General features: G+C 43.8%; 1 protein-coding gene across 3 annotated transcripts in view; it reads left to right on the top strand.

The window, feature by feature from the left end:
• Positions 1 to 22,947, top strand: part of Mapre2 (microtubule associated protein RP/EB family member 2) — a 140,305-nt gene that overhangs the window by 76,597 nt on the left and 40,761 nt on the right. For all 3 annotated transcript variants that reach the window (XM_085700060.2, XM_048442631.3, XM_048442630.3), the window contains one exon: positions 6,366 to 6,493. In XM_085700060.2, the coding sequence (XP_085556186.1) occupies positions 6,373 to 6,493 (121 nt within the window). In that variant the 5' untranslated portion in view covers positions 6,366 to 6,372. The remainder of the gene's footprint in view (positions 1 to 6,365; positions 6,494 to 22,947) is intronic.

Here is a 22,947-nt window from a genome sequence, read left to right as displayed (position 1 = left end):
GTAAACTTTAGATTTCGGTATTTCATCTAGTCATGTTTAAAACATTTATTTCTATATAACCAAATACTGTCTGTTAAAGAAAGGAGTTGGAGAAATAATTGGTTTTAGGTCAGAAGTAGGAAAGTTACCAGTTGAGCGTAGAATATTTTGTCACAACAGAAAATAAGGAAGGACTTTATCCAAAGAACTGAAAGGCCAACTCAAATAAACACAGACACAGGCCATGCACATGCAAATATGTCTTTATCAGTCAAGATAGAAAATGCAGTAGGCTAAAGCATACCAAGTTTGCTAAAACTCATGGTTATACTTCATAAATAAAAATCATGTTGGCCAGAGAATATTCAGGATGCCCCATGACATGGACCTAATCAGGACCTGCTCGGTGCTGTGGCCATGATCTGACCTCAGGCTCTCTCAGAACAGAATTCCTCCTTGTTATCTCATCACACGTAACAAGTTAAGAATGACCAGCAGACAATATGTTAGAAGTCACTGATGAACTGTTGGGTCTACTGTCTAATAGCCTGACAAAAGGAGCCAGACAGTCTCTTGATTCCTAGTGGAATTTCAGATGCCACAAGAGGACTCTTTCACCTCGCTCCCCAGATAAGGGCCTGAAGCAGACGCAGCATGCAGATCAAATCATAGGATATAGGAAAGCAAAGACCAAGGCAACATCAAACCACACTTGTGTGTCAGTTAAACACAACGGTCATTTCAGTGTAGTAACACTGTTGTGTTGGTTACTTAGTGTTTTCTAATGTCTTCATCTTTCCAAAACTCTGAAATATCTGTAGCTGAAATGACTCAATACTTGGCACTAACTGTTAAATAATATGGCCTGAGCCAGAAATGAGGTTGGCCAAGGGCAGTTGATGGAACTATAAGTAAAGCAAGCTTGGTCAAAATTTGATTGTTGCTGACTCTAAGAAGCAGACTATCTTAGGGTTTCTGTTGCTGTGAAGAGACACCTTGACCACCTTTACTCTTACACGGAAAATATTTAACTGAGGTGGCAGCTTACAATGTCAGAGGTTTGTCCATTATCATCATGGCAGGGAGCATGGTAGTTCTGAGTAGGGCGGCATGCGGGCAAACATGGTGCAGAAGAATTCAACATCTTGATCCAAAGGTAGCAGGAAGTGCACTGTCTTACTGGTTTTGGCTTGAGCATATATGAAACCTCAAAGCCAACCTCCACAGTAACACACCTTCTCCAACAAGATCACATCTGCTTCAACAAGGCCACCCCTCCTATCAGTGTCCCGTTGGGGGCCATATTTTTCAAACCATCACATTCCACTCCCTGACCGCAAAGACTTGTAGTCATATCATAATGCAAAGATGCATTCAGTTCAACTTCAGAAGTATCCATAGTCTTTAACAGTTTCAAACTTAATTAAAAGTCTAGTTTCAAAGTCTCTTCTGAAATTCATACAATGAAGGGGCAAGGTCGATCAGTAATTAAAGATCCGCCAGACTAGCTTAATACAAAAGATACAGCTTTAATAAACAGAAGGAAAACTTACACCAGCATCCCAACGGTCCATCCATCGGGAATGTAAGGAGCCAAGTGAGAGAGGGCGGGGAAGCGCACCGCCAGGTTTATAGGTAATTTTTTGCCTTAGGGCAACACGCCCCACGGACAGAATATGATTGGCTGAACTCCCCTATCATCTCCCCCTATTTTCTAAAATAAGACAGAACAAAACAAAATACAACTATATACAATAGAAACAAATAATAAATATAAAATTACAAACAACAAACAATATTAAGCAAGAAACATATAACAAAAGACGCCATGCAGCCAGCCGCCAGGTCAGACAGGCTGAATCTCTCCCGGTAAGCCACGATCTCGTGGTGATATACAGATTATTAGAAATGGGTTGAATCAATATGTAAGAGCTAGCCAATAAGAAGTGGGAACTAATGGGTCAGGCAGTGTTTAAAAGAATACAATTTCCGTGTAATTATTTCAGGTAAAGCTAGCCGGGCAGGCGGTGGGAAGCAGCCCGCCGTTCCTTCTACAATACGATCTCTTAACTGTAATTGCCTATAAAATCAAAAGCAAAAAGCAAATCACATACTTCCGACATATAATGGCACAGGATATACATTCTCATTCTATAACACAGGGGAGGGAGCATAGTGAGGAAACACTGGACCAAAGCAACACTGAAAACCAGCTGGGCAAACTCCAGATTCTGCCTCTCCATGCCTGATGTCAAAACACTCTTCAGTGGAACCGAATAGAAGACCCAGATATCAATCCACACATCTTTGAACATCTGATATTTGATAAAGAAGCAAAAAATATCAAATGGAAAAAAGGAAGCATATTTAACAAGTGGTGCTGGCATAACTGGATATCAACATGTAGAAAAATGAAAATAGACCATAATCCCAGAGAACTTAGACAGCAATACGAACACTTATGAGAGACTTAAATAGATATAGTCTACATGGGAAGTATAAAGTAGAAAAAGACAAGATCTCCTGAGTAAATTGAGAGCATGGGGGCAGAGGAGAGGCAGGAAGGAGAGCAGAGAAAAATGTAGAGCTCAATAAATATCAATAAAAAAATTTATTAAAAAATCACCATGCACAAAACTCAAGTCCAAATGGATCAAAGATCTTAACATAAAGCCAGCCACACTGAACCTTATAAAAGAGAAAGGGGGAATGCACAGGGAACCACTTCCTAAATAGACCCCCAGCAATACAGACACTGAGAGAAACAATTAATAAATGGGACCTCCTGAAACTGAAAAACTTTTGTAAAGCAAAGGACCCGGTTAACAAGACAAAACGACAGCCTACAGAGTGGGAAAAGTTCTTCACTAACCCTACATCAGACAGAGGTCTGATCTCCAAAATATACAAAGAACTCAAAAAATTGAACACCAAAAGATCACATAATCCAATTAAAAAAAATGGAGTACAGACCTAAACAGAGAACTCTCAGCAGAGGAATCTAAAATGGCTGAAGACACTTAAGGAAATGTTCAACATCCTTAGTCATCAGAGAAATGCAAATCAAAACTACTCTAAGATTCCATCTTACACCTGTCACCTGTAAGAATGGCCAAGATCCAAAACACTGATGACAACTTATACTGGAGAGGTTGTAGGGAAAATGGAACACTTCTGCATTGCTGGTGGGAGTGCAAGCTAGTACAGCACCTTTGGATGTCAGTGTGGCGATTTCTCAGAAAATTAGGAAACAACCTTCCCCAAGAACCAGGAATACCACTTTTGGGTATATATCCAAAGGATGCTCAATCGTGCCACAATGACATGTGCTCAGCCATGTTCACATTAGTTTTGTTTGTCATAGCCAGAACCTGGAAACAACCTAAATGTCCCTTGATTGAAGAATGGATTAGAAAAATGTGGTACATTTACACAATGGAGTACTATACAGTAGAAAAAAATAACGACAGCTTGAATTTTGCAGGAAAATGGGTGGAATGAGAAAACATTATTTTGAGTGAGGTAACCCAGACACAGAAAGACAATTATCACATGTACTCACTCATAGGTGGTTTTTAAACATAAAGCAAAGAAAGTCAACCTACAAACCACAATCTCAGAGAACTTAGACAACAATACGGACACTAAGAGAGACTTAAATAGATATAGTCTACATGGGAAGTATAAAGTAGAAAAAGACAAGATCTCCTGAGTAAATTGGGAGCATGGGAACCTTGGGGGAGGATTGAAGGGGGCAGGGGAGAGGCGGGGGGAGAGCAGAGAAAAATGTAGAGCTCAATAAATATCAATAAAAAATTTATTAAAAAAAAAAAGCTCTTCAGATCTCCAGCTCCTTTCAGTTTGTTGATTGAACTTTGTTAACACACTTCTTTCTCTTGGGCTGGTTCCACTCCCTGGTAGCAGCTTTCCTCGGCAGGTATCCCATGGCTCTGGCGTCACCAGACATCTGGAGTCGCCAAGACAATTCAGGCTTCAACTTCATAGCTTCGCAAAATGACCTCTCTAGACCCCCATTCAAGGACACCCCTGACACAAGCCTGATCTCAGTGGCCATCCATAGTTATAGAGGCAAATTCCATGACCTGTTTCTTCTCTCCTTAACTTTAAAGCCTGAATCATGGGCCCTCCGTTCAATTAAATTTTCACCAGCTTTCTGTTTTCAATGGATTCCTTCAGTATCTGAGCTTGGCTGTCCTGACACTGGATCTATAGCCCGGCTGGCCTTGCACTCAGAGATCTGCCAGCCTCTGCCTTGCCTTTGGAGTCCTGGGATTAAAGGTGTGCACCACTGCCCCTGGCTCTAATCTTTTTTTTTTAATTTTTTTTTAAAATTGGAAATTTAACAGGTAGGTGGCAGCTTGCCCTGAAGTCACCCCTCCCTTTATTCCATTTCTTAATCTGTTTATCTCCTTGAACACAGGACTTAGCTCTATTCCACTTCCTGGTGCTCCTTTTCTCCGCAAATTTTACATCGTCTTGCAGGAGCAAGATGTCTTTTACATCGTCTTTTCATTATAAAACTTTATAAGCATGAACACTAGTGACCACGTGACGGAGTCTGTACTAGGCTGTTTTGGGAGTTCCTCTGCCAACAGAATTAATCTAGAACTCTTCACTTTAGCCTCAGGCAGACTCTTTGGACAAGGACAAAAACCAGCCACATTCTTCACCCAGATATCACAAGAGCAGTCTCTAGGTCACATACTAACATTCTTCTCCTCTGAAACCTCCATGATCCAGGCCCCCATGGTTCAAATCACACCAGCACCACGGTCTTCCACACTCCACCTAGGATGGCCCATTAAGCAGCACTTAAAGTGTTCAATTGCTTTGCTAATCCACAACCACCTCTAACTCATGCTTCAGGGATCCCAGCAGCTTTTACTGTCCTCTATGGGTATTACACTTACAAATGTGCGCGTTTTTCTTTTGTTTTGAGACAGTTTCTCTCTGTGTAGTCCTTGATGTCCTAGAACTCACTCTGTAAACCAGGCTGGCCTTGAACTCACAGAGACGGGCCTACCTCTGCCTTCTGAGTACTGGGATCAAAGCCGCGCACCACCACCATCCTGCAATATAAATCTTTTTTTTAAAGAAAAAAAAAAACGAAACGAGATTGTCGTGGTGCACAGTGTTGTAAGCCTAGTAACTTAATGTCCCATAAAGACTTAAAGTCAAAAGTGAGGCTCTAAATTCTTTTAGAAATGAAGAATCTCAGACCTTGAAGAACTTGAGTCTAGATGGGAGAAATATGAAGTGGACACAGGAAAAAATTACGTGAAATGTGGTCCAGATAAAAAATTAACAAGGAATTGAGAGGAGAAAGGACAGCAGGTGGGTTTGGCCGAGTCAGGGGCCTGCTGCTCTCTCTAGAGCAAGGCCTCTGAAACTTCCAACTCCAAACCCTTTTCAACTCCAAACCCTTTTCACCTGAGAATTTTTTACCTGAGCTCAGCTCGGTAGGTAAGTAAAATAGGTATGTGACTCAGACATTTATGACAGTAAATCATAAAAAATTTTAAAATAGTCCATTGATAAGCATGTGCTTTTCACCACAAAACTGGGCAAAATAGCTCACACCTGTGATCTTAGCAGTGGGAAACAGAGGCAGAAGTTCACTGCAGGTTCAAGTCCAGCCTGGCCTACAAATCAAGTTCCAGGCCAGCCAGAGCTAAATAGTGAGACCCAAGTCTCAAAAAATAAAAAAGACAAAAAAAAAAAAAAGCTGAAAGCAAATTTGCATACTAGAGATGGATGTGCTTGTTGGTCTTAGCACAATACAATCCAAAAATGCATTGTTTTGATACTTACGTGCTAAGACCGACAGCGGGAAAATATTAAAAGCCTTGTTTTCTATAATGAAGCCAGTATGTTTCTGTAAGAGCAGCAAGCTTTGTATGTACATCCAAAATAACGTCACTTAACAAAACACAGTAGTCTGAGATTCCAGCCAGGGTGTCTCAGGCAGTGCTCGCTGGCTGCTGGCCTTTCGAGGTGTCACAGCAGGCAGCCCGGAGGACGGGCAGTCGGGAGGGGCGAGGTATGTGTTCAGCATGAAGGCTGTAGCTACAACTCCTGAAGCAACATGGCCAGGCACTGCCGGGCGTGCTGTGGGTCCAGTACACAGCCGATTATGAACTAAGTGTTGGTTGTTGCGTGTTCCGAAGCCGGTTACTGTTGGCCAGATTTTTACCACCTACGCCCTTCTACCGCTGCAGGTGGGGGGTGAGGTCAGGACCCACATGAAGAAGCTTCGTTGTAAAGCTCCACCAGGAATGTCCTTCATGATGGCATGCTTTTTATATTTCTAAGATAATCTTTTCTCTTGGGAGTAAATAAACTTATCTTCATTTGTTTTATCCTAGCTGGGGAATGGCGGTCAACGTGTATTCTACCTCGATCACCCAGGAGACTATGAGCAGGCATGACATCATTGCATGGGTTAATGACATCGTCTCTCTAAACTACACAAAGGTGGAACAGCTCTGTTCAGGTAAGAGGCTGTCTTTTTAGTATTTACCCGATGTGGTCACTGGCAATCGAATGTGACTTTTAGGAACCACGCATGACATATTTGGGGTAAGACAAAAACATACATATAAATATAGCTTATGCTTGGAAAACTTGGCTATACCTTAAGAACATTGTGGGGGCGGTGTCTGAGACCATCTAAGAGCACACAGCTATCCAGATGTGTGTGAGCTGCTTCTAGCTTATTGCCGGCCATACCCCTCTGGAATGCTGGCTCCTAGCCTCCTTTCCGTGGCCCTGTTGTCACCATGCATGTGGTTTCAAACACAGTGGAGCTTGGGCTGGTGATGCAGGGCCTGAATCCCAGCTGCCAGGAGGCTGAAACAGGCTATAACAAGTTCAAGGCCTGCCTGGACCCTACAACCAGTTTAAGGTCAGTCTGGGTGACCTAGTGGGACCTTGTTCCAAAACAAAAAGCAGCTGGGGGTAGAGCTTAGAATGCTTGTCCATAGGAACGAACAAACAAACAGCAACAAAATGCACAGTGGATCTTTAGGGCTTCTTACTGCCCTTCCCGGTTCCATCACACACATCTCTCTCCCTGGAGCCTTAGCACCACGTAATACTCTGAGTTCTCCTCTTTGTGTGTGTAGTAACATCCTGTTCACAGTTTCCTCTGCCTCGCCTCCTGTTGGCTCTGGGAAGCGGTCCTGGCTCAGTAGTTTCCCTCCAACCCCGCCCCCGTCCAGGATCACACCTATCAAGCTGTCTGTGGACTCCCCAGACCCCGGAGGCACCAGGTTCTTAAGAACGGACCTGCAGTTACTTTTTGCCTAATGCCCGCACCCTACTGTACCTGACACTGAGTAGTTCTGCGGGAATGCATACTGGGTTAAACCTGTTTGGAAGGAAGATGCAATTTCAAAAAATAAAGTCTGAGTGTGTTAAAGTAATGTGCCTTTAGCTTTGAGTGTAAATCAAAATAAAGTATTGTCATTGGCAAATTAAATACTCTTGTAAGCTAATAGAAAAAGAGACGCCTTCTTTGCCTGTGGCCCTAACATGGACTTGGTATTAGGACATATAGTATTATGAATTTGTTTTTGTAAAGGTGTTTAGATGCAGAAAGTTCTGTTTTTGCCGGCTCATTGGTATCGGACTGTGAACTCTTTCCAATAGTCATACACACACACACACACACACACACACACACACACACACAAAATGATTTCATGAAGTACTATCAGAATTTGCAAAGTCCCCAGTAATAGATTAATGTTTCCTTTCTGCTTTGAGACACACTTCTGACTGGGAAACAAGTGTGAGTTCCTGTTGTGGAAAGACAGGGTCCGGCACCAATTGCATCTTCTTAGTTTAATTTTGTCTTCAGCAGTGGCATTTGGCAGGAAGAAGTGGTCTTTCTATTTATTTATTTATGAATTCGTTTATCTGCTCTCGTTCTAGAAGACTCTGAAGGCAGGTAGGACAGTGCCTCTCAGATGTGAAAAAAAATCCAAGACCAATGACCTAAGTGATTTGTCCTTATCATGCTTAGGAATGCTCAGATTTATGGAGTATAATGTCTCTTGGGTATTTATTTTGGTTCCTTGTAGCTTATTACGTGGTATTTGATTTTCGTACTGTGCTCTGGAAAGACACTTGAAGGTTACCTGTATGCGTTTCTGCAGATTATTTTCCATGCTGTCGTCTCCCCACCCCCACCCCTTGAAGACTTAAACTCCACACCTGGTGATTCCCGCTCTGCCCTTCTCCCCTCTGTTCCCAGCTAATAGATCTCCCTCAAAGCCCACGCTAAAACAAACATCAATTAGAATGGATGGAATTCTAACTGTGCAGAAGTTCACTGAGATGTATAGACTTTGAGACTAGTTACTTTGGGGGGGAGTGTGTGTGTGTGTGTGTGTGTGTTTAATTTGGAAGCTCTTTACAATAAAGTTTTAATAATTTTTTTTAAAAAATATAAGGCAAAGTAGAAAAAAAAATGAACATCAACTTTTCTTCAGTTTCCAAAAAACTGAAATAAAACTACAATGCATTTGCTTCTGAACGTTTTGCCTTTACCTGACATCTCTTTCTTCCTCATAAACATTTTTAAATGCTCTGTAAAGTAAGAGTACTGGGCTGGGGTAGTCATAGCTCAGTGGTAGAACACTTGTCTCATGTGTGCAAGGCTCTGGGTTCAATGCCCAGCACCATAATAAGAAAATAAATAAGTAAATCACATGGAAATACCTTGTAATACATTCAAAATAATGAAAATTATTCACTCTTATTTCTTGTTATTGTATCCCAAGGATGTAACTTTATGATCACTTTCTTTGAACTTTAAATCTGGGTCATGGATCTGTATGCATATTTGGATTGCATTTATTTCTTGCAAAAAACAATCTGTTTCAAGGAAGGCAGAGGGCTGTTCCATTTTCTACTGCTGGCCGCCTAAATCTGCTTTGAAATCTCGTCATGTTGATTTCCCCTCGTGGGATGGAGGTTGGGACATGAGCACATCACACTAGTTCAGCTCAGGGATGACTGTCTGTTTTCATTCAGTTGCTTTGTAGAATGTATAGGGCTTTAAAGGGGGGAATTTTGTTTGAATTCTAGACCAGTTTAGTAGATGGTTTCGAAGGTACTGAAGATGGGAAAGGTCGGTATGGTGCTAAAAGTTCTTAAAGCATCCTCCTCGACTTGAGGTGACAGAAAAGAAGTGGGCCGTGCGCAAAGGGTGGGGGGGGGGAACGGGGCAGAGGGTTGCCTCTCTTCCTCACCCTTCACCCTGCCCTACCGCCCCATGCTTCCTTTAAAACTTAAACCTACACCGTCCAACCCACACACACCCTTCATGGCTGTGTCTGGATCTTCTCTCCTAGGCGGGGTGTAACTGCAAAGCTAGCCTTCCCAGCTGGCCTTTTTCTGAAGCCTGTGCAGCCTCCCCCTCTCCTTCCCACCCCCTCACAGGACAGGAAGCCCTGGCAGCAGAGACCAGCAGGCCTTCCACACTGAAGGGGACCACTGCCAGTCTCATCTCTCAGCCTATACTGGCACCGTGGTTAGTGGAAGGCTGGGTTGTTTGCCTGAGCATCTGGGTATTGAAATAAAATGTCATTTAGATGAAAGCAGTTTTGAAATTTTAAAATATTTTTCTTGATTGACTTTTTGTAAAGGTAGAAAAATGATTAGGGTTTGGTTCGAGTTCAATATGTGTTTCTCCAGATTGGTTCAAGCTTTGTGTTGGATCAGGTTTCTGGATTTTTTTTTTCTTTTTTGTTTTTCTTATTCTGGGAAAGCTTCTGAATTTGGCTGATGAAATTGTAGTTGCATTTACAAAATCAGTATATGAGCCAGTAAAAGGGAATATGATTTGTAACACGCACTGGGCTTCTTGCAGGTGTGGCCATCAGGCATGCTTGGAACGTGGAGGATGAGCCCTCTGGGCCTTACACTGATTGGTAGTCATTCCTGTGCTAGGTAGCAGGTTCTTTGTGACCATTTTTGGCTACAGATCTGTGCTTGTTAAATAGGTTGGTTCCAGCCTAGCGCTGTGTCCCCTGGGCCTTCTCTCTTGTGTCAGCAGAGAAGCCGGGTTAGTGATGAAATCAGCTCAGAGGCTAAATTTAGTAGGGCTGATCTTACTGACTCTCTCTTATTGAAACCAAGTAAGGATATTCCGTCAGTGTCTGCAGGCCCAGGAGTTCACTTAGCTTTATAAAATCAGAGGTTTATTGTTTTCTCGAAGAAAGTGAGCCATTTCAGAATGACTGTGGTTAGGTATTGTGTGCTAATGGAATATTATCTGTGCTTAGAGGCATCCTGTAGATTTTGTTTAGGCTAGATATTTCTTTCTCCCTAATTTTATTTGACTAGCTAATTTAGAAATCCATTTACTTGGTTTCAAGCATACCAAATAATTGGAGAAGAGAGGGGTAACACGTGATGGGCCATGTCTAGGTGTGGTTCAGCCAGAGGGTGAATTGCTGCAGTGGGTAACATATTCAGGTCTCCACCAATTCACTGGCTAAATACAGCTTCTTTTTTTGAGTAGAGAATATAGAATATAAGAGGGGTCTTCCTCCCTTATAATTTTGTGTATTTCTATTATCTTGATACTTCGTTATTGAAGATAAACATAAATTGGTGGGATTGTAGGGTGTTTGTCTGGGTTCGTTTGGTTTGGTTTGGGGTTTTGCCCTGGAATTTTTGTGAGCATGCTGGTCTGCTTTTGTAATGCCCAATGCCAGTGCACCATGGAGTATATACTTACCTTGGCTTACCAAACTGCTACCTGGAATTTCTGATTTTTTTTCCCCCCACATTGGCATGTTTGATCCTGGAAACAGTTGCCACATCTCCTTGCTGTGCTCCTTCTGATCGGGAGGGTAGCTACACAACAAACACGTTTGGGCCCTGAGATAAATAGATAAATAAAAAAATCGTTATCCTTGAGGGCTTCAAACTCTGTTCAGCCGACTCCTGCCCTGCAGAAGATGAGACCACGGTGGTAAGTACCGCTGAAGAGAAATGGAAATGTGCCTGGGAGAGTATAAAATAAGGGAGGTGAGGACAGAGAGAGTCAGCCGGAAGGACATCCGACTCTCAGGACCTGGCAGGGTGCTCCCGAGTGACAGAGTGGCGGATGTTCAAGAGGTACCCCAGAAAGGTTGTCCTTCTAGTCAGGTGGGATGCCCAGGGTATAGGAGCCCACGGAGGATGCTGAGCTTCTTCAGTGCACAGCTCCCCACAGCAGGGTAGCCTGTGCCCCTGCCTCCAGGAGTGCACATAGTCATACTCAGTCCTTGGATTCATGCAGTACAGAGCACGTGAACGCGGGTTTGAAGCCACTGTGCATGTGTAAGGTACCTCCGGGAACCAGAGACTGGCTAAATTCTCTGGGAGGAACCAAACAGACCCATCGACGTCCCCGAAAACTGGGCAGGTGTCAAATGAGTGTTAGCTTTGACACCGTGTATCCCATTTTCAGCCTCCACTAGAGTCCCTTCAGCGTGATGATAAACCCCATAAATAGAGACAGATCAAAACCAAGCAGCTAAGTGAAAATAGACGGCTTGAGATACAGTATGTGTTGTATGGAAAGCTTCGTATGTGTGTGTGGTGTGTATATATGTTTATATCGTGAAACGTCAAAGGACACACATTCATGTCAAACTTAATAACATCACACAGCTAACAGGAATAAAGCAAAAATGATGACATATTATTAGAAACTTAAACTAATAAAATGTGGATTCTTAATAAGATCACAAAAGTAACTTGAGGAATTAATTCAAAGCAATGTCCTTAGTGGTGCTCTGTATTTTGTTCTCAGTATTTTCTGTTACCCGGGGAAATTACTAATGTGCGGTCAATATCAGGATTCGGTTGAGTGTCTTACAGATTCACAACTGTCCTGTGTCTGTGCTGGGCTCCGCCTGTTCCTAAACCACCCACTGTCTGATTGTGCTTAGAGAAGAGGGGCATGCTCCTTTACAGAACAGCGTGGGTTCTGGAGCTAACAGGAGCCCTGCATCAATGCCATTGACTTTCAGGCCTGAGGCTCTGACTCCAGGGCCCAGGTAGCTTCTTTAAGGGGTGTGGGAAGCCTTGGTGGAGCCAAGTACCTGTGGGTTTTGAGACTTGCTGGGTACGTAATAGTGGTTACCCGTAGGGCCCCTGCCCTGTGATTTTGTCCGTTTTGTAACATGCTTACTTTATTTGGTTGCATTTTGTTTTGAGACTGTCTTCCCATTTAGCTTAGACTGGCCTCAAACTTTGAGTTCCCCTGCCTCATCTTCCCAAGTGTGTCCTGGTGATCTAGTGGTTAGGAGTTAGTGATCTCCTGGATACTTCAATTACAGTCATATACCACCATACATGACCCCAAATACTAATTTTGTCTAGTTTTGTTTGTTTTGTCTTTTGGTTTGGGTTTTGACTTTTTTGTTTCTTTGTTTGGGATTTACTGTTGTTATTTTTGTGTTGATTTGTTGAGACAAGATCTCACTCAGTAGGCCAGACTGGCCTTAAACTTTAGGTCCTCGCATCTCTGCCTCCTGACTGTTGGAATTACAAGTGTGAGCCACCAAGCTTGACTTACAATGAAGACATTGCCTATTTTTAAATCATTCACCAGGATCTATAAAAAAAAATAATATCCTTACAAGAAAAAAATATATTCTAATATAGTGAGAGTTATTTTAGATTTTTAGAAAAATAAACGATCCAAGTTTTAGAGAAAGTACATATGTCAACTTTAAATAAATTAGAATTCACGATTTTTTTTAAAAAAAAAAAGTTCTTTCCTACATCTTCCCTACCCCATCCCCGTCATTAACTCATTTCTGCTTTGGTCATCTGACTAAACTCCTGAAGTAAATGCTGGGCAGTCCTCACGTTTACTTGAGTTCCTTTTTTTTCTGGAATTGTGCTTAGATAACAAGGTGTATTGGGACGAACCTGGGAAATGTCAATAAATCTGTTCATTATACAGCGATATTCTGTTGTGTAGTGCAGTGTGCATGGAACACCTGTGGTAGGTAGCTGCTCCCAAGTTCTCTGTGGCTGCTGGTGGCCTTTCGTGCCGAGCAGGGTCTGCTGAACTATCTCCTCTTGGGGAGCTGTGGGGAAAGGAGCATCCTTCTGCAGAAAGTGGCTGCTAGGGACACTATTGGTGTGTGTGACCCTGGTGAGCTGGACTGGGGAGGGACACTATTGGTGTGTGTGACTCCTGGTGAGCTGGACTGGGGAGGGACACTATTGGTGTGTGTGACCCTGGTAAGCTGGACTGGGGAGGGACACTATTGGTGTGTGTGACTCCTGGTGAGCTGGACTGGGAGGGACAGCAAGAGTGAGGAGCCCTGACCTGAGAGCAGAGGATAGAATAGTTCCCGCGTGAAGAGGGATGACAAGGCGCCCAGTTCCAGGGACAGGAGGAACCTGTCACTAGAAGAGCCGCCTGCAAAGGTGTGCTCTGCCGAAGTGAACTGCAGGCTTGTGCTGGTTCGTGCACACCACTCCACTCGCATGTGCTCAAGCCTCTCCGTGGAGTACCACACCTGACCCCATGGTGTCCCTGGAGTATGCTGGCAGTTTCAGGAGAAATCCTCTGAGAAAATGGGGTTCTTACCCTTAATAGACACATTCTGAAAACCAAAGCTTTAAAATGGCATCTTTGAGGCACCCTCCTCGGAGGATGCTTAGAGTCAGAAGTCAGCATTGGTCCCAGCAGCCTGCCTTAGTAACTCACGCTGACGCTCGCTGAGGCACTTCCAGCGTGCTGCTCACCTGCCTGTAACTGACACGTGTCCATACACACCCTTCAGTCTGCTCCCTAGCTTCACTCCAAATGGCCTTTGAGGGCTCCCACACGCCCACTTCCTCCTTGCTCCTGACCTTGGGGATTGAAAAAATGATGCTGTGAGTTTGATTGACGCCATCTGCGGGATGATGGCCTTTTCCTCCCTAGACGTTTGTCCTGACTCCCGTAGTATGTCTGTATCCCAGCGTTTGTTTTACACTTGGAGGGGCTGGGTTTCTGCTGGGTTTTCTGTTGTATTTTTTTCTTTTTCTGAATTTCATATTGCAACATTTTTCTGACCTTTCAGAACTCAGTTACTTGATCCTTTAAATGAGATAATTTCCTTGGGAAGAATGTTATAGGGGACTCACTATGTTGCCCTGCCTGTCCTGGAACTCATTATGTAGACCAGGCTGACCTTGAACTCACAGATCGGCCTGCTTCTGCCTCCGAGTGCTGGGATAAAAGGTGTGCGCCCCTACACCCAGCAGTGCACTAGCTTTTCATTCACCAGTAAGCAAAGGGGTGTCCCCATGTGCCACCTGTCGACAGGCATGTGCTTAGAGGTGACCTGTCACCATAAAAGTTAGGCATGGATACGCACATCTTCAGAGTCTTGCCTCCACGCCAGGTTTATCTTCATTTCAGTCTGTCTCGTAGTTCAAAAGCAAGCAAACAAAAATAGGCAAATAGAACAAACCCTTGCCCGTGAAAGTTAGGAAGCAGAACTAGAAACAAGTGTATAAAAAGCCCTTCCTAATGTGTGTGGGTGGGAAAACTGTACCCCTGATGTCATCATCGCTGTCTAGAACTTTCTTTCCTCATGGCCCCAGTAAGAAAACTCAGTCTCTACCTTCCTAACTTGTTTTTTTATTTGTGGTAAAAAAAAAAAAAAAAAACTTGTTTTAAGTCCCCCTTCCCCTCTTGAGACTCGGACTCAGACCTCTGCTTCCCGTTTCAGTACCGAGCTCCGTGGACGCCAGTGACATTTTGTGTGAGCCCCACTCCCTTTCCCCTTTCTGGGCTCGGCTGTGGAAGCCAAGTGTCACTACATGAGGCAGGATATGTTGCCCCAACGAAAATCACGTGTTGGAAATGGTGTGGAACTAAATACCTAGGACTGGCCCAATCCTTCGCGGGTACAAATTCTGCTAATGTCTCAGGCCCACAGGCTTACTCTTGAGCTGCCGGAATCTTCGTCTGTGTCATTAGGCAAGCTTGAAGCCCTGTGTTTTTCCCTGAAACATTAAGACACGAGTTTAAACACAGGGGTTGTGGGGTAGTATGGTCGTTGGATACACCATGGCGGACAGACAGATAACACTAGGGCTAGAATTGGGATGCCTGGCATGGATGTGCCAACTTTCAATGCACCGTTTTAATGGTGAGTTTCTGTGGAAGTTGGTTTTCCAAGTAACACTTACATACACAATGGCCCTCGTCCACACTGCAAGTCTCCAGCTGTGGTACGCTCTAGGTGTTTCTCTACCGTTTACCTTTTAGTGAAAATATTTATCCTACATCCCAGACAAGGACTGTTGGAGTTTGATTTCGACTGCTCTGAAATTTCCATCTGGGAGACAGAGGAGGTGTTCTGTCTTCTGTAACCTAGGCAGCACTTTAAACCACTCAGAACTCTCACTGACTGTCACATGTCACCAGGTTCACTATTGCCCGGCTAGCTGTTAGTGGCCCTCTGCACATCTCTTTGTGTTGAGGAGGAATGGGTGGGCATGCATGTACGTATGTGTTTGTATGGAAGTGCGCAAGCCCACACAGGGATACACATTCCTGTGTATGTGCAGGTCAAAGGTCAGCATTGAATGTCTTCCTCTATTTGCTCCCGATAGTTTCTGAGGCAGGGTCTCTTAGGCTGGCTACTCAATGAGCTCCATCCACTTTCCTTTTTGAGATAGGGTCTCTCTCTGGGGCTGAAACTCACCAATTCAGCTAGGCTGGCCAGTGAGACCCAGGGATCTGCCCGTCACTGCCTCCCCAGCACTAAGATTACAATCTCATGCCACAGTACCTTGGCTTTTACATGGGTTCTAGGGATTAAACTCCAGGTCTCATGATGTGATTACCCCCTTCCCCAGCTTCACCACTGAGCTCTTGAACCTTGGGTTTGTGCGTATAGAGGGTTTCTGCTGCCCTGCTGGAAATAGAACCCTGTATATGCATTATCACTTTCTGTTTTAGTGAGCCCTGGTTTCCCACAGGGACACTTCCTCCACTAGGAGGCTTGGGCTCTGGTGGCAGACACAATCCTGCAGGAGCATCAGTTTCGAGAGTGACCAGGCAGACACAAAGGGATAGCAGGCTTCTGTGAGTCTCAGAATTCCGCTGGGCTTTATCATGAGAGCTATCTAATTGTCAATATGCAACTGTTGAGATGCCGGGAAACAGTTATATTGTTAAGTATGAGACTATCAGAAGCTCAAAGAGGAGTGTGTGAAAAGAAGTCACCAGAGATGAGAGGAGCCAGTGTTCCTGGGAGCAGCACACAGGGCCTCTTGACTTCAGCTACAACAAAAGATGAGAGACCAGAAGGAAGAGTGTTGGAGAGAGTCTGAGACTTGGGAAGGCGAAGCTTCACTGTCTTCTCCGTAGCACAAACTTCAAGTAGCCTTTAAAAGAGAAGTTAACGACAGCCTGAGAATTAGATAATCATCTAATATTAGAGCTGAGGGCTTTGTCCAACCCTGACGTTTTGCAGATAAGAATATTGTTGGCTCAGAAGTGGATGATGACCTACCTCGACCTATTCAGGATGGCGACAGCTTGGGAGCCAGGGCCCAGCACCCCACTTCTCCTCCTCCCTTGCCTGCATCCTTGCTGTGCTGTTGCTTTAAGAATCCCTTTAGCTGTTAAGATTCCTCTAATGACAGATGGGATCACGTCGGTATGTCCATTTAATAAAGGCTCTAATTCTTTCCTCTCATCAGTCGTGAGGGTAATGGAGAGCCGTAGCTCAACCCCTCAGTGACTAGACTGGGCACCACTGCCTAATAGTCCCTTGGCCGGTGGGAAATTAGATGGACAACTTAGGTGGCTGCTTGTGGCAGAACCCAGTGTGACTCGATGTCATCTCGACGGATCGTGTCGCGTTTTGGCAAATCGTCTGTGAAGTTTGTTCTCAGCAGTGGAGTGGGGAGAAGAGAAGAGAGGTGGGAACAATAGGAATAAATAAAGACGCGATGTTTATTTGATCTTCTATACACACTGTGTATGCTTAGGATGGAACGCTTATGAGTCTATAACACTGAAGTAGATTTACAGTATGTCCAGTCTAATTTCCTGCCGTACAATAAGCAGACGCTTTAGCTTGCTTCCTATTGCTGTGATAAAAACCACGCTCAAAAGCAACGTGGAGAGGAGGGTTTATTTGGCTTACATTTCCCTGTCTCAGTCCATCACTGAGGGAAGCCAGGGCAGGGACTCAAGCAGGAACCTGGAGATGGGGACAGAACAAGAGACCCCAGAGGAAGGCTGCTTGCTGGCTTGCTCCCTATGGCGTGGTCGGTTTGCTCTCTTAGACACCCGGGACCCCCTGGCAAAAGTAGTACCACCCAAAGTGGGCCAGGCCCTGTCTGTCACCCCAATCATCAGTTAAGAAAATGCCCCGCAGCCTTGCCTACCTCAGTCTTACACGGGCATTTTCTCACTTGACAGTCCCTCTTCTCAGATGGTTCCAGCTTGTGTCGAGCTGACAGGAAAGTAACCAGCACAGGTCCCACACCAGCTTGAAGGATGCTGGACATTGACGTCCATGCCCCTATAATCTCAGCGAGGAGGCCGAGGCAAGAGGATTGGTGTTTGTGCCAGCCAGGCCTATGTAGTAGGACCTTGTCTTAAAGAAAAGAAGTCTGTGTGTTCTCTTGTATTCCCTTGTAATCCCTCTAAGAATCGTAATTTACAAGATTTACGGATTCTTTGAACCTTTGAGTTTTTGCTTGAAAGTGATGTTTCTGATACGCTATACATATACACACAGAGAGAGAGACACACACACACACAGATACACACATACATATACAGAGACACACACATAGACACACAAGGAACGAACGAATGAATGAATGAAACTTAAACAAAAATCCTACAGTTCAGGTCAGAGTTTAAATTTCACTTTGCTGTTGATAGCTGATAATGCCCTGAGTTTGCCCCCAAGTTGATAAGACGGCATAACCAAAAAAACAACATGTCATAAGGGTTCTGTGAGGTTTTAGGATGATGAACATCCATGTGCAGTCACTAACAGATTTTATATAAATATGCATGTTGCATCTTATATTCCTGGTATAATCTGTTCCATAGCTGTGCTGTTCCATGCTGTTTTCTCTTGCCTGAAAATTTCCATCTAAAAATGCCCATTTGCTGTGACGCGTGTTCTGCTCTTGAAGTCCAGGATCGGGTGACCGCCAGGTGGCCATGTGTCTTGTCATCTCACAGATAAACAATGCCTATCATAAATTCCCAGATCTTGTGCATAGAACTGTTCTTTTTGAATTACGGTCCCCAAACCAGTCAGTCCCACATCATGTTTGATGGCCACAGCTAAGACCCTCCGAGGACTTCAGGTTTGGCTGTAGCCTAGCACCGTGGGAAAAGCGGGGCGGTTTCCTTTATTTCTAGTGATTTCCCGACTCCAGGAGCAGTGAGCTGATGGGTTCTGAGGGTGAGGGTGACTCCTATACTCAGCCACTCTGTGGACGGGGCACCCTCCCGTTTGACTGCTCTGATTCATTTTGTATTTACATTTTCTGAAGGCTTGGTCTCTTGCAGAGGAGAACTTGCATGAGAGGAGGAGGGTCGCTGCAGGAGTCACTTGAGAGAGAAAGCAAGCCGAAGTGTGACCCAGAGCTCAAGTGCCCATCACATTGCCGTTTGATAGGAACCTTGTTTGGGTTATGCCACGGTGACGCTCCTGTCCCTGTGATGCTCTTCGTGACCTCACTGCCCTCAAGATATCCCTTTCATGATGCATTAGCGGCATGCCCCTCAAAAGGTACAGGGAACCAGGACCTGAAAGTGACCGAAGGCACGCACCCAGCTGTGACAGCAGCCTGACGTCTGCACAGCTCCCATGCCAGCTCAGGGTCCCCTCCGACGCTAGAAAAGCTGACATGTGTCATGACAATGCAGTGTCCGCATAGCACGTCCTCGCTGAAGGTGCTCAGGTGACGCTCATGCTCCTGTCCATCAGTTCCCACGGAGCATTTACCCTTCCATTCCGATGGCCACACGGTTCTGAGACGCAAAGGAAGGTGTGAAAAGCTCGGGCCTCGCAGGCAGTGAATTCCTCAGTCAGGATTCCCACCGCACCGTCTATTTTTAGCCTCTGCCTCGAGCTTTTCAAAAATATGAAATGCTTCTCAACTTATCTTTCCAGGGTAAAGGAACCTTGGTAAGAAGGTAGTACACAATGCCTCAGACAGCTCACTTGTAAATATATCCATCAAATCCTGAGTGCTGGTGAATATAAGCCAGACTGCAGGGAAGGCTCAGCAAGTGGGAATTATTCCAGAAATGCAAAGAATCCAAGACTAGAAAAAAAAAAATCAATGGATATGATTGGTCATAGCAAATTAAGAGGAAAAGATTTTTATCTCTGTTTGTAAAAATAGTAGTTAATAAAATTCAGTGGGATTTAATTACTAGGAAAATTTAAGAGTATTTCCTTAGTATTAAACATCTGTGGTCAGTAGCAGACTTGAGGGAAGAACACAATATATATATTTAATATTGGTTTATTTGAGATAGGGTTTCTCTGTGTAGTGCTGGCTGTTCTGGAACCCAATCTGTAGACCAGCCTGGCCTCAACTCAGATATTTGCCTGCCTCTTCTCCTGAGTCCTGGGATTAAAGGTGTGTGCCACCATTACCTGGGTAGAACACAGGATAGTCTGATTCCCACCAGAAGTGTATAAAGGTTCTCTTCTGGGCACCCTCATCTACATTTGCTAGGATTTGTTTACTTAATGATTACATTCTGACTGAGATGAGGTGGAATTACAATGTGACTTAATTTGCACTTCTCTGATAGCTATTGAGATTGAACATCTTATTCATACATTTATTGGCCATTTGTACTTTGGTTGTCCAGTTCGCATACAGACCAGCAGGCGACTAAGAACAGGATCCATCTATTCCCTCCAAGAAATGCGCCCCACCATCACAGACAAAAACTTCGAGATGAGAGTGACCAAGGACATAAAGGTTGTTGGAACTAGAAAGCAAACGGGCATCAATGAATCTCCACCACCTTGGGTTAGGCGGTGTAGGTGTGGAGCTCCACCACCTTGGAGCAATCAACGGTTTCTTAACTGTAACAATAAAAGCACAAGCAATTTAAGGTTAACTTGAATGAGTTCAAAGTTTAAAGCATGCACTCTGGCGATAGGGGAGCGGGGAGTGTGTGCACATCACATGCCTGTTGATAAGAGAACTGTGTCTAGAGCGTAGAATTCCTACAGCTAAGTAGAAGTGCAGCTCGGTTAAAAACAGGCAAAGGATCTGCAAAGATTCCTCCAAAGACAGAATACAACTGGCCCACGAGCATTTTAGGAAGCTATTCAGTGCCATTAGTGATTAGCGAAATCCTTCGAAACCCTCTGCCAGGCACCATGCACCCTCTAGGACAGCTAGGATCAAAATAACAGACAATAGCAAGTGTGGAGTTGAAGTCCATTGCTGGTGGGAAAATAAGATGGTGCCCGCTTTGGAAAACAGATGGGCAATTCTTCAAGATGTTTATCACAGAGACCCCACGTGACTCAGCAGATTCCACCTTATGGCCAATGAAAACATATGTCACTCAAGAACTTGCAAATGTTCTTAACAACTTTATCCAGTAGTCCCCAAATGGCCCAGATGCCCACTGACTAATGGAAGGATTGATAAAATATGGTGTATTTTTATAATGAAATATTATCTTAAAAAGGATTTGAGTTCCAATGAGCCTTGAAAGGTTTTTCTGAGTTAAAGAATGAAGCTCAATGGTCAAAAAGAATGATCCCTTTATGTGAAATCTGGGGAGATGCAGATGGATGGAAAGTTAGAAGAGTAACAGTTGCCAGGGCGGGGGGTGGGGGTACGGAGAGCAGAGAGTGGCTGCCCGTGGCTGTGAAATCTGTGTGTGGTGATAAAAATCTTCTGGAATTAGTTACCTGCTATTGGATGTACAGTCCTGTGAATGTATTGTAACCCACTGACTGAATCACAGGTTTTCAAAGGCTGCATATATGAATTGCATCTGAATGTTTCTAATGGGCTATTTTCTGTGTGCTTTTTAAAATAAATACCTTTTTTAAAAAAAAAATTTGAGAGAAGGGAAGTTGTTTGATTGTTTGGTTGGTTTCGGTTTTTCAAGACAAGGTTTTCCTGTGTAGATCAGGCTATCCTAGAACTTTCTCTGTAGATCAGGATGACCTCAAACTCAGATCTACCTACTTCTATCTCCTGAGGGCTAGACTAAGGTTTCACCATGACTTGGCGAAAGAGAAGTTGTAAAACACAGGATTTATTAATACAGAACATAGAGTTTAGGTAATTTAGAAAATAGGGCAACCACACAGTTCACGGCCAAAATGACATATTTAGCAATATGATATTATAAGTGAGTATGAATACATATATAAGAAAATATAGATATGTTAATTCCCTCTTATTTTGTTTTTAGTTTTTAAACAAAATGTATAATAGTAACAGCAGTAAGACTTCCAACTGTATACCCAGATCTCTTGTATCTTGCACATTGTGACAATTAAAAATGAGTTTCCTAGATGAGAGAGAGAGAGAGAAGGAGCCTTCAGCACATGCATTAGGAAAGTAAATCTAGTAAAGACAGTTTATTCGGTGGTGTCAGAACCTGGCTAACTTCATCGGTTGTCAGTTTGGGGCGAACATTATAGAAAGTACTCTTAGCAAGCTTATGAAGTAAAGAATTTCTAGGGAAGATGGGTTGCTCAGCATCCATGGAAAGCCAAGGTCAGAGGTGAAGGAACCTCCTTGTGCTGGGGGAAGGGGATAGTTAGACTAGGATGCTCCATTCTGTCACTTCACAGTGTCTAGCCATACTACTGCCACGGCAAACTCTGTCTCTGTATTTCTCTCATTCCCTCCATCTGATGGAGGCAGGAATATCCACAGCAGAGCTCAGGTCATGTGGAGGTAGGAAAAGGAGACCCACCTACATCCAGCTACTGTGGTATGAGGTGGGGCCCTGAAGCATCTCCCTAGGTAAGAAAGTGCCCAAATGAGAGGAGTCAAAAATGACAGCTTCCTACTAACATTTGGAATGACTAAAATTAGAACCATACTCTCTATACAAACCAAAATAAATTCCACATGGATCCAGAATTTGAATGTAAAACTGGAGATCATAAAAGCACTTACAGAAACTATGCATGCATATTTATGGGATCTTGGTTGAGGGAAATTGCTAAGCATGATGTAAATACCAGAGTGCCATTAAAGCACTGATAGAGAATATCAAATGGCCCAAAGGACCCGAGGTGTGGCAGATTGCTTGCATAGCATGTACAAGGCCCTGGGTTTGATTCCCAGCACCGCAGAAACAAGTGTAAATAAATATAGAAATAATTGCATTTAAAAACTTTTGTTGCATTTTAGTAAAAATAAATAAATAAATGTCTAACCCCACCCCTTAAGAGATCAGAATGGCAAATGCCACAATACAAGCAGGGGTTAGCTAGCCTTAGGTGACGGATATTAAAGATGGTTTTTCAACTTTCCTCACTGTGTGCTTCCCCCCCCCACAAAAGTGTTATTTATTTTTAAATTTGAAAAGTGGAGCATTTGGGTGTTTAGTTGATGAGACTGTGTAGCGTCCAGGTCTTCAGAGGCAAATTTAATGCTAAACTCTAGAAAAATGCAGCTAGCTTTACAGAGCGGGTCGTGGCAAAGCTTCCACACCTGTGTGATTATGTTGCAGGGGTTGGAGTTTGCTCCATCTGGTGACACTTTTAAAAGGACTGGATAATTGTATGTCCCCCCTCCACACACACACACACACACACACACACACACACACACAGAGAGAGAGAGAGAGAGAGAGAGAGAGAGAGAGAGAGAGAGAGAATCCTAATGTTTTCTCTTACCTCCCCAGTGTTTTGGCTTTGGATTTGCTATGCCTTGTCTTATTTT

The sequence above is a fragment of the Myodes glareolus genome, chromosome 13 (assembly GCF_982192425.1).
Source record: "Myodes glareolus chromosome 13, mMyoGla1.1, whole genome shotgun sequence".
Lineage (NCBI taxonomy): Eukaryota > Metazoa > Chordata > Mammalia > Rodentia > Cricetidae > Myodes > Myodes glareolus.
This window is presented reverse-complemented; position numbering and strand designations above follow the sequence as displayed.